Source organism: Hypanus sabinus, chromosome 18 (assembly GCF_030144855.1).
Source record: "Hypanus sabinus isolate sHypSab1 chromosome 18, sHypSab1.hap1, whole genome shotgun sequence".
NCBI lineage: Eukaryota > Metazoa > Chordata > Chondrichthyes > Myliobatiformes > Dasyatidae > Hypanus > Hypanus sabinus.
In genome coordinates, this window is record NC_082723.1 from 77574303 (window position 1) to 77586649 (window position 12347).

Consider the following 12347-nt stretch of genomic DNA (forward strand, 5'->3'; position numbering starts at 1 on the left):
AGTGCTGCTTATAGACATGTCTGACACACAGCTCAGAAGCCACACAAGTTGTGGTCTGCAGTCAGGTGGTCCGTTATCGAGGATATAACGGAAGTGCCATTGATGGACATATATGTTGAGATACGGTGATAGAATGCCCTGCGAACACGGATATTCAGCGCACACATGCCCCAGACATGTTGCCCAGGATTCTACTCGCGTGCGTCAGCACGTCCCTGCCCGGGCACACGATGACGCGCTGGCGTCTGATTGCGCCCGCCCCCGGAGCCGCCCTCTGATTGGACGGCGGAAGCGGGCGAGCAAGCGCCGGTTCATTGTGGGAAGTGAAGGATCGTCAAGATGTCGGCCAGCAAGCGGCTGTCGAAGGTAAGTGTTGGTGTGATGGCGGGGGTTTGCGGGAAATAAATCCCTCGGGTGGGAGACGAGAGGCGAGAAATCTAGACGGCTTATTAGCTGTGGCGGAAGGGGGAAGTAGGTGGGGATGTCGGTGCGAAGCGGGCAGACAGGCCCTGGGCTGGAGGGAGGAGGCAGGAGCGGTAGCGGTAACGGTATTTTCGTCGTCAAAATCGGGGCGGCCTTCCTGTCCATTTCGTGGCGCCGCCTGCTGTCCGGCCCAAGGGAGGCCTCGGGCCTTTTGCACATCGTGTGTGTGTGTGTTAGCCGATCTAAGCGGCCCTGCAGCAGCTTCTTCCTCTTCCTCCCTCGCCCCCGTCCCGCCGCGCTTAAAACCGAAAGCAGAGTCGGCCAAAAGGGTTACTGGTTCTCCGGAGAGGGGAGGGGAAAACGTGCCCTCTGCCCTTGACTCAGCAGTTTCGTTTCCCCCGGGGGGGGCGTTGGAAGTCACAACTACCGCAACATCTCCCTCGTCCTTATCGCCAGCACCATCTTATTAAAATTAGACTTGCTTTCAGGGGAAATTGCAGTGAAGCTAACACGCGCCTGCTATAATTAGACTATTATATAATACCATTATTAGCAGTGAATATTCCCCCCCCCCCAAGCCAAAGCAGGGAGTTTCTATAGTGTTTTATAATTTCAAGTGTTTTTCAATTTCTGGTCTTCTCATCTCCTTATCCTTTGTTTTTTTTGTTTTGCTTCTGTACCTCATTTGGTACTGATTTCGCAATAGTGACGTGAAATGCAGTCTTCCGCATCTCACTACACATGGATCTTTACTCCCCCCCCACCCCCACCGTCCCCAGTCCTGAGGAAAGGTCTCGGCCCGAAAGAACATCCAGCATTTTGTGCGTTCTGCACGTGGTTTCTTAGGTTAGATTGGTTAACCTGAATTAATTTGTCCAGAATACTACAGATTCTAGGTGCGCACTGTTTGGGTTAATTTGATTGAAAATTTGTAATCTGCTTTCCTACCCAGGAGCATTTCTGTCACTTGCAGAGAAAGAAAAGCAAGTATTTGATCCTTTATAGCGGGGTTTCCAACCTTTTTTATATAGCATTGGTCTATGGCATAAGGCAAGGGGTCCTTGGACCCCTGGTTGGGAATCCCTGGTTAATAGGGAAGTTTATTCCTCTCCATAAATGCTGCCTGACCTGCCGAGTTCTGCCAGCATTTTGTGTGTGTGTGTGTGTGTGTATGTGCGTGTTAAAACTTAAGATAAATACTGTATTGAAGCTGTTTGGGGAAAAATATGCTCTGGAGATGTTGACATTTCTGGCAAAAAAAAAACACCTGAGCTTGCCTCTGTCTAAACTCTGTGAGTAGGTTTTCGAATTGGTTGTCAGATTAGTTTGATGGATTGATTTGGACCAAACTAGTAAAGACATTTCCATTGAATTTTTTTCAGAGGAGTCATTCTGTTTTGTTTCAGTCTGTTTTGTTTGCCAATATTATTGTGTGCTGTGTCTGACATGGGTGAACATGGTTGTTCTTGACTAATTTTTTGACAGAAGTGGTTTGCCATTGCCTCCTCCTGGGCAGAGTCTTTACAAGACAGGTGATCCCAGCCATTAACAATACTCTTAAGAGATTGTCTGCCTGGCGTCAGGTGGTTGCATAACCATGACTTGTGATATGCATATCACCATGCACCACCTACACTCCTGGCTTTACACAACTCTGATCTGGGTGGGGGGTAGTGTTAATCGGGTGCTACGCCTTGCCCAAGGGTGACCTGCAGGCTTGTGGAAGGAAAGAGTGCCATACACCTCCTTTGGTAGAGATGTATCTCTATCCATCACCCTTATATACCTCTAATTTCATTCTATATCAATTTAGTCTTTTGGACCTGATGTCTTTGTATGTCCTTCTTATCGTGCTCATGGATAGTCTATACATGGCCCAGCCAGAACTGGACACATTTTTGAGCCGTGTTGTTGAATTTGGCAAGATCTGCAACAGCACAGGGTTCCTCTAACGATGGGTATTGCAGGAAATGTTGCATAGTTTGTGGCTCAGTTCCACATTCACAAGTTGTTGGGCTGGTTGTGACACTTGCTTGCTTTGTGACACCTTTGAATGACCTACACCAGTCCTCAGTCTATTGGCACTTTCAGGTTGCCCAGTTGCAATTAGCTCCTGGGAAGGCTTTCATCCAGTGGAATTTCCATTGTTAGGGGTTGTTTGAGACTGGCGAGCCGGTCTTTACACAAGGCGATATGGGCTTCAGATAGGGTTGATTGTAATGGAATCATGAAGCTCTTCCTTGACTTTAGGTGGTTGGGTGTAGGTGTATGGCCATGTGGAGGGTGCCTCTCATCTGATGTTTGATGGAGTCGTTCTTTCTTGCTGGCTACTGTTCTTATATCAGGGAGCGATATCCACCAGGATATATATAGGCTGTTGGTGTTTGTTGGTTTTAAACAACTTGTGATAAGTGGGCAGCTTGCATTTAGAACGGCATCCATCTTAGTATGAGTAGATCTTTCCCATGCAGGGCAGGTGTATTCGGCAGTGGAATAGCAAAGAGCAAGTGCACTGGCTTGCAATGTTTTCGAGCTTGCTCCCCATTTTGTGTTAGTGAATTTATTCAGGATGTTGTTTCATGCGCTCACTTTTGCCTTTGTCTTGTTGATGTGGTTCTTGAAGGTAAGGAGTCAAGGGTGACTCCTAAGTGGATAGGGTGCTCGCAATGCATCAGTATTGCTCCACACCAGGTTACTTTAAGCTATCGTTTGGCATCACAGTTCCTGAGGTGGAATGCACAAACTTGCGTCTTTGATGGGTTTGCGTGGAGGTGGTTTTCTTCATAGTAGGATGTTAGTCCCTCCAAGGCCTCAGAACGCGTTTTCTCCACAGTGTTAAAATTAGTGCTTTGGGCAGTAATGCATAAGTCTTCAGCATATATAAAACAGCATGTGACATCATCTATAGATTGGTCATTCATGTAGATGTTGTCCAGCAGCAGTGCAAGCACACTTCCCCGAGGAAGACCATTCTTCTGAATACTCCTCCTGCTGTGCTTCCCACACAGTTCAACATAGAACCAGTGATTCTGAAGCATGCTTTCTAAAAGCTCTGTTAAGTGAATATCTTTTGTCATCTCTAGGATCTTGCAGAGGAGGCGTCTATGGTCACTACCGTAAGCTGCTGACAAGTCTACAGAAACAGCACCTGATACCATCCCTTGCTCAAAACCATCTTTGATATATTGTGTGAGGTTGAGAAGTTGGCTTGTTGTTGATTTGCCAAGGTGGAAACCTGCTTGCTCTGGAATGATCTTCTCATCTGCAGTTGGTGCTATCTTATTGAGTAACAGGCGTTCAAACAGCTTATTGATGTGGCAAAGCAGTGAGATTGGCCGAAAACTCTTAGGATCTGAGGGATCTTTTCTGGGCTTTAATAGTGCTATTACGTGTAACTTCTGCCAAATATTAAGTAGTTTGTGTGTTGGTTGAACTGTTGTAGGAGCCAGTTTTTTGCTTGGCGTCCAAAATGCTTTATCTGCTCCAATGCTATGTTGTCAAGACCAATTGCTTTCCTGTGTTTCAGACTAGATATACCAATTTCCAGCTCTTCCATGGTGAATGGTCCAGTGAAGCCAGGGTCATCGCTGTACTTCCTATCTAGTTGTGCTCTTGGTTGCTTGTTGGTTTTTTCCATTTAGGAGCAACTGGTGTGCAACTTGGTTAGCAGACACACTGGGATGTTGGGCAGCTTTCTCGGGATCACCTCCAAGTTTGCGTATGAGAGACCAAGCCTTCTTGCTGTTTTTTGTAAGATCTGTTGTCTCTATCAAGGTGTTCCAAGTGTTTTGTATGTCCTGAAAGGGTCTGTATTCAAGCAAATTAAAAAATTCCGATCAATTCTCTTAATTTGATAATTGTTAGTCCTTCCCATGCCTTGTGCATTGGGCAGCAATCTTGCCATTACTTTAACATTTGTCTGTTTTTTACGAGGCCGAGTTGCTATCGATGCTTAACCCAGCACAGATGGAAAGTGTACAAGGAGGTGGCCAGATTCAAATCTGGGACCACTCGCCTCTAAGTCCAGTGCTAATGCCACTACACCACTAGTCAGCCAAAGTTTTATAACTAAGATGACAATTTGTCTAGTGACCAATTCCTGATGGGAGGTTAAAGTGTAAGAAATAGTTCAGGTAATAGTTCCTGAGCAAAATTCTGACTAGTGTTAAATAAACTGAATTAATTTAATATGGTGACTCAGCAAGATTCCAAGAGAAAATCAATGAGTACCAGAGATCTTCCTTGGATCATTCTGCCTTATATCAGCAGTGTTTCTAATTCATTAGGAAACTGTAAGAAAGTTGGAAAAGTAGGACTGCCCAGCTCCCCAAGCCTGAACTAGTCCTGCATAATGCTAGACGACAATTTTTTTTCGAAAATGTTGCTTCCTCAGAATTTTTTCTAAAATTTAGGATATATTACTTGAAGCTGAGCACAAATATAATTTCAGACTATTATTGAATATAATGCATTTAATTGCATAACAGTGCTGAAGCTTTTCTGCTGCTGATTTTTGTTTGTACTCAGTGGCTGACACTTCTCGCTTAAGTGTCCAACAATAATCTGCCAGCGGTGATGGATTCTACAAGGCCTGATACAGCTTCTACATGCCTGCAAAATCCTGGTGAAACTTTTCACCATGCTCATCACTGACAGCACCAAGATATGTAGGGAATAAGTCTAAATGGGGATGCAGAAAATGAATGGTGAGGGTGGAATGCTGCAGGAGGGGTGTGGGGCAGGTGGCAGAGGAGGAGTTCCAGGGGCGCCCCGGGGGTGTGGCACATGTGCAAACATACCCGGCCCTGAGGCACCAAGCAAGATCATTTGATTTGAAACAATTTGCTAATTGATCTTTATAGAATGTCTGTCTGGTGCTTCCTGCTCCCTCCCCTCTCCCCAAACATGATTCCCCTCTCCCTACCCCTTCCTGCTCTCAGTCCACAATAGAGTCCTATATCAGAATCACGGGTTGCCAAATTTCATATGACATGAAATTTGTGTTTTTTTTGTGTGGCTGCAGTACAGTGCAATACATAAAATTACTACAGTACAGTGCAAAAGCCTTAGGCATCATAGCTATCTTAGGCACATGCCTAAGACTTTTGCATAGTACTGTAAGAAAGTGATTACTTCCATTTGGTTGATCGAATGCCTTACAAATAATTGAGCAGAGTAGTTGTCCCTAACTTCAGCTTTGGAGGTCCTTTAACTCTCTGTCAGAAGAACAAAGAGGATATCCAGAGGAGATGGGATCTATCACTTGTGCCATATGACCATGACCGCAGTCACATTCACCTTGGGTTATTTGTCTCATTCTCCATTTGACTACATCTCTCATGAATTGTCCAGTCGTTTTATGATAACAGATTAAAAGCATCGAAGCGTTTGTTCATAAGTTTTCAGTTCAATTTGTTTTGTTTCTCACCCTGACAAACATTTTCATGCTGATAGATTTAAGGAGCTATCTGTAGGTGAGTCATGGTTTCAAACGCAGCTCACTTTGGCTGGAGTGACATAGCACAGACTACAAATAAATATTAGTCTTTTCAGAGATGCTTAGACAGGCACATGAGTCAGAATCGGGTTTAATATCACTGGCATGTGTCGTGCAATTTGTTGACTTTGCAGCAGCAGTACAATGCAATACACGATAGAGCAAAAAACATAAAATTTAGATATATATATTTATATATGTGTGTGTGTACACACACACGCGTACTCGCACAAAAGTTTGGGCACCCCGCTCAAAATTTCTGTTACTGTGAATAGCTAAGCGAGTAAAAGATGACCTGATTTTCAAAAGGCTTAAAGTTAAAGATGACATATCTTTAATATTTTAAGCAAGATTACTTTTTTGTTTCCATCTTTTACTGTTTCAAAATAATAAAAAAGGAAAAGGGCCTGAAGTAAAAGTTTATAACACCCCCTTTGGCAAGTATCACAGCTTGTAAATGCTTTCTATAGCCAGCTAAGAGTCTTTCAATTCTTGTTTGGTGGATTTTCGCCCATTCTTCTCTGTAAAGGCTTCTAGTTCTGTGAGTTTCTTGGGCCGTCTTGCATGCACTGCTCTTTTGAGGTCTATCGGGGACTGTGAGAACCTAGGCAAATCCTTCAGCTTGCGCCTCTTGAGGTAGTCCATTGTGGATTTTGAGGTGTTTAGAATCATTATCCTGTTGTAGAAGCCATCCTCCTTTCATCTTCAGCATTTTTTTTACAGACGGTGTGACATTTGCTTCCAGAATTTGCTGCTATTTAATTGAATTTATTCTTCCGTCTACCAGTGAAATGTTCCCTGTGCCACTGGCTGCAACACAAGCCCAAAGCATGATTGATCCACCCCCATGTTGAACAGTTGGAGGGGTATTCTTTTCAGCAAATTCTGCACTCTTTTTTTCTCCAAACATGCTTTTGCTCATTGTGGCCAAAAAGTTCTATTTTAACTTCATCAGTCCACAGGACTTGTTTCCAAAATGCATCAGGCTTGTTTAGCTGTTCCTTTGCAAACTTATGATGCTGAACTTTGTGGTGAGGATGCAGGAAAGGTTTTCTTCTGATGACTCTTCTATGAAGGTCACGTTTGTGCAGGTGTCGCTGCAGAGTAGAACAGTGCACCACCACTCCAGAGTCTGCTAAATCTTCCTGAAGGTCTTTTGCAGTCAAATGGGGGTTTTGATTTGCCTTTCCTATGAGCTGTTCTCTCAGAAAGTTTTCTTGATCTTCCAGACCTTCACTTGACCTCCACCGTTCCTGTTAACTGCCATTTCTTAATTACATTACAAACTGAGGAAACGGCTACCTGAACATACTTTGCTATCTTCTTACTGCCTTCTGCTTTGTGGGCATAATTCCTTTTTCACTCTTTTTATTACTTTTCAAATTCATATACATAACAACAGTAATAGTGCAAAGAGATTGGGATTACATCATTGATAATTGCATTTGCGAATATAAACTAGAAATAACATAAGTATGCTAAACCTCCCAAACTCTTAATGTAATTAAACATGATTTAAAAAAATAGCTGGGCTATTATATTACATCAGATAGAATCATTAATGTTGCTAGTTCTGCTCCTCTATCCATATATTTAAGGTTGATAAAAGGAATTCGGAAAGGTCAAGTTACATCATATGAAAGTGTCGAATAAATGGTCTCCAAGTTTCTAAGTGACTGTTCTGATTTTTTCTAAACTTAAACATGATATAGTTTGGGAAAACCATTGAAGAATAGTAGGAGGGTTAATCTTTTTCCAATTTAACAGAATAGATGATCTAGCCATTAATGTAGCAAAAGCAATCATCCGACGAGCTGAGGAGGATAAATAACTATGGTAAGCCAAAAATTGCGGAAATAGGATGAAGTTGTAAATCAATACACAAAACTGTTGAAATAGCATCGAAGATATCTTTCCAGTATGTTTTCAAAAGCGGACAAGACCAGAACATGTGGGTCAAAGAAGCTACCTCAGAATGGTGTATTCTGCACCATCTATGCACCACCTTAAATTGTATTAATGCATATTTAGCACATAAAGAGGAAAAGTTAACTAATTGAAAAATTTTCTCCCAATTCTCTATCAGTAATACAAGTTGAAGTTCCCTTTCCCATTCATTTTTAATTTTATCAGATATACCTGGCTGTATTTTCATAATCATATCATAGATAGTAGTTATTAAATCCTTCTGATAAGGGTTTAAACCTAAAACTTTTTCTGTGATATCAGTTGGATATGAAGTCAGAAAAGTAGATAATGTAGTATCCAGAAAGTTTCTAATTTGTCAGTATCTAAAAAAATAGATCTGGGCAAATTATATTTATTAGACAACTGTTCAAAAGACATGAAACAGTTATCCAAAAATAAGTCACAAAAGCATATTATGCCCTTCATTTTCCATATCAAAAAGGCTTGATCCATAACAGAGGGTTGGAAAAAAAATTAGATATAATATGGCTTGATAGGATAAATTTATTCAAACCAAAAAATTTATGAAACTGAAACCATATTCGTAGTGTATATTTAATTACCGGATCTGGTCGCCAGTATTTTAGAAAAAAATCTTGGAATCCACATTCAGCAAGAATATGGCCTATATGATGCACATTCAGTAGGATCCTTATCTTTTTTGAGATTTAGGGAAATAGAGGCTCCGTAAAAAGATGGTGGTAATTTACCTACAAATAATGCATCCTTAAAGGTTCTGCATAACCAAGGAGGAAGTATAGTAAAAAGGATTTTAAAAATTCTACTGTATAGCCACCCGAACCAGGTGCTTTACCTGAACTCATCGAAGAAATAGCATCCTTTATTTCTTCTTCCGTGATAGGTGCCTCTAATGTTAAACATTCATTGGGTGGTATTTTTGGAATACATGCATTACAGTAGAGTCATCAGGAAATTCTGATTGATATAAAGAAGTATAAAATTCTTGAAAAGCTTTATTTATCTCATGATTAACCGTCAGTACCGTCTCGTTTACGAATCTTAATAATCTGGCGTTTAACAGAAGCAATTTTCAATTGATTAGCCAATAGTTTGCCAGATTTATCAACAAGTATATAAAATTGACTCCTAGTTTTAATTAATTGATTTTCATTCAAGGATGTTAATAATAAATTATGCTCCATTTGAAGTTCAACCTTTTTATAAAGCTCCTTACTAGGAGCAGTAGAATATTTCTTATCAATTTCTTTAATCTGTCAGCCAGCTTAAGTATTTCATTATTAGTTTGTTTTTTCAATCCAGCAGAATATGAAATAATTTGTCCACGGATATATGCTTTAAAAGTGTCCCATAGTACCCCGCTGGAAATTTCTTCTGTAGAATTTGTTGAAAAGAAAAAATCAATCTGTTCCTTAATAAAATTAACAAAGCCCGAGTCCTAAAGTAGGACGGAATTGAACCGCCATTGTCTGCTATTAGAAGATGTAGCCAATATCTTGACAGAAAGTTTCAAGAGTGCATGGTCGGAAATAGCAATGGAATCATAGTTACAATCAGCAACAAGTAGAATTAAATGAGAATCAATAAAAATAATAATCAATTCTAGAATAGTTGTTATATACGTAAAGGATTAACCAGTGCACAAACTTATGAACCCAGAAGAGGAAAAAAGGTTTGAAGAGGAACTGGAAGTTACGACATTTCAGACATTTTAATAGTTTCACATCAGCTCAGTTGAAAAAATCTAAACTAAAAATAGAAATACCCCTCCCCCACCTACAAAAGCTCAGAAAAAATAGGCCAAAGAATGGCCAAAGACTAAATCTAAATCTAACCCGATCTCTCCTGAAGGTGGCTCGAAAGATATGTTTTTTTTTAAAAAAAACACCCACAGTCAAAACAAAACATGTAAAAAAAAGAGATTCACATAAATGGATAAAAAAACTATAGTGATTAGTAGAAGAGTATTTTTTCAAACAAAGAAGAACCAGTGCCGATTCATTGTTGGTTATTTTCAAATACAATGATTGAAAATAGCGCACTGAAAAAATAGCGTCATAGAGGAAGAAGACGAGATGACATCTTGTATTGAAAAAGAACAAAAGAATCCAAATATTTCCCCATTAAAGTTACAAAAAAGAGGAATCAAAAATCAATTTTTCTACTTAATTACTTTAAGAAACAAAAGGTTAAAAATAAAAAGAGCAGAATCATTAAAAGGAAAAAGGAAAACGCGTAGAATTACGAAAAATACCTACAATACAAAACGAAAACCCTTGTTATAAAACTCCAGATCTGTAAGCTAGTTATTAGCTTAAAAAAAACAAGTAAACACGAGATGAAACAAAAAACAGTACATTAATTAGTCGGAAGCTAATGAAAGTTGATCATCCAGAAATCTTTGAGCTTTGCTTAGAGATTTAAATAAGCACCAGGAATTATCAGGCAGGACGATTCTCAGACGTGCTGGAAACAGCAAAGCTGGTTTAAAATCCTTTCGATAAAATTCGGACATCAGAGGTTTAAAAGCCATCCGTTCCTTTAGAACTTCAGGACTAAAATTTTCGACGAAGCAAAATTCGATCATACCTATCCGCTGCGCAGCTCATATTAAACGCTCCTTGATGTGAACATAATGGAACCGAATTATCACATGTCTTAGTTTAGATTCTCTAGGAGGTTTAGCCCGCAAAGTACGGTGAGTGCAATCGATCAACGGAGGGGAGTCCAGAACTTCTGAACCAAAGACATCATATAGAAATTGAGCAAAGTAATTTGATAGGATCAGATTATTCGTAGATTCTGTGCTCAGGCATCGATTTTCGAGGTCGATAATCTTGGATTTATAGCGTCCCAACAGTTGGGATGTCGAAGATAGATTTTGTTCGAGAGTATCAATCCTATGGTCTCTCTGCCAAGCAGATTTTTCGAGTTCTGAAATTCTTGCTTGTTGTAATTCAAATTCACGTTTAAATGATTTAAGACTATCTTCAACCACTTTTAAAACTCTTTCAAATGCGTTGTATCTTCGGCTGAGTTTTTCATCTCGGAGCTTCGACATTGTTTCAAAAGTTAATGGAGCTTGCTTAGATAATTTAGGATCACCATCTTTTTGTCCATTGCCGTTTGAGTCTTTCCCGTTTTTAAATTCTTGAGCTCTGGTCTGCATTTTCAGCAAATTAAAAACAAAGCTCAAAAATATGTCTGGGTATAAACCCTTCAGTGTAGGTATAAACAAAATGAATAAGGGTGATTACGGATAAAAAAAAATTAAAAGAAATGGAGCGAAGCCAGAGTGAGCCTCATGTCATGAACTCCTCCTGGAGAGTCCCATTGTGGGCATAATTTATTTTGATTTCAGAGTGCTAGGCAGCTGCTGATTGTTGGGACAAGGTTTGAGGAGTCAGGGTATTTATAAAGCTTTGAAATTTGCAGCACTTGGCCTTTCCTAACGGTGACTGTGTACAAGCCATAGCCCTGACAAGCTTATTAAGGTCTAAGAACTTGGGTAAAAGTTATCTGAGAGCTCAAATCTCTTGGGGTGCACAAACTTTTGCATGCCACTGTATGATTTTCTGTTTTATATGTATTTTGATTTCCTATTTTTTTCCTATATTATGATTTTCTGTTTTAGAGGTATATGTTGTATAAATAAGTTGCGCAAAAATGAAACTAAAAGCTCATGCTCATGGTTCAATGTCCATTTAGAAATTGGATGGCAGAGAGGAAATGGCTGTTTCTAAATTGTTGAGTGTTGCTTTCAGGCTTCTGTACCTCCTTCCTGATGAAAAGTGGGCATGTCCTGGGTGGTGAGGGTCCTTAATGATGGACACTGCCTTTCTGAGGCCTTGCTCCTCGAAGATGATGGAGCTGACTGGGTTTACAACTCTCTGCAGCATATTTTGTTCCTGTGCGGTAGCCCCCCCATCCACCTTCACAACCCAATATCAGATGGTGCTGCAGCCAGTTAGAATGCTCTCCATGGTACACCTGTAGAAGTTTGCGAGTATTTCTTGTGAGATAACACATCTCCTCAAACTCATGAAATGTTATAGTTGCTGTTGTGCGTTTTTTGTATCTGCATCAATATGTTGGGTCCAGGATAGATTCTCTGAGATATTGACACTCAGGAACCTGAAATTGTTCACTCTTTCTACTTATGATCCCTCTTTGATGTTCCCTTGCCTTGTCCTTTCTGAGGAAGGTGGAGGGATATTGACATTGTGTAGGGAGGAGCGATTTGTTTTTGGGGTTTCTTGATTTGCTTTTTAGCTGGTTTGGCACAACATTATTTTCTGTACTGTTCTATGTTAAATGGATGCTACCTCTTGATAAATTGTAAACTTTTATCAAAATACCCATACCTGGATGAATGTGGTTAATATAATACCTATTCAGAAGTGGTGGGGGGGAGAAGAAAATTATTAGGAATGTAATCTGATGATACATAGCAGATTTTTGACAAATGTGTGAATTTAAT

The 12347-nt window shown here is 40.2% G+C and overlaps 1 protein-coding gene across 5 annotated transcripts in view; it reads left to right on the forward strand.

Moving 5' to 3' along the window:
* Positions 1 to 229: 229 nt before the first annotated feature.
* Positions 230 to 12347, forward strand: part of LOC132377444 (ubiquitin-conjugating enzyme E2 L3) — an 87116-nt gene continuing 74998 nt past the window's right edge. For 2 of the 5 annotated variants that reach the window (XM_059943725.1, XM_059943723.1), the window contains exon 1: positions 304 to 366. Coding sequence is in view for 4 of the 5 variants with exons in the window: in XM_059943723.1 (XP_059799706.1) it covers positions 340 to 366 (27 nt within the window). In the remaining variant the exon portion in view is untranslated. Of the gene's footprint in view, positions 367 to 12347 lie in introns of all 5 variants that reach the window. The other 3 variants (XM_059943722.1, XM_059943720.1, XM_059943718.1) reach the window with 3 other exon arrangements.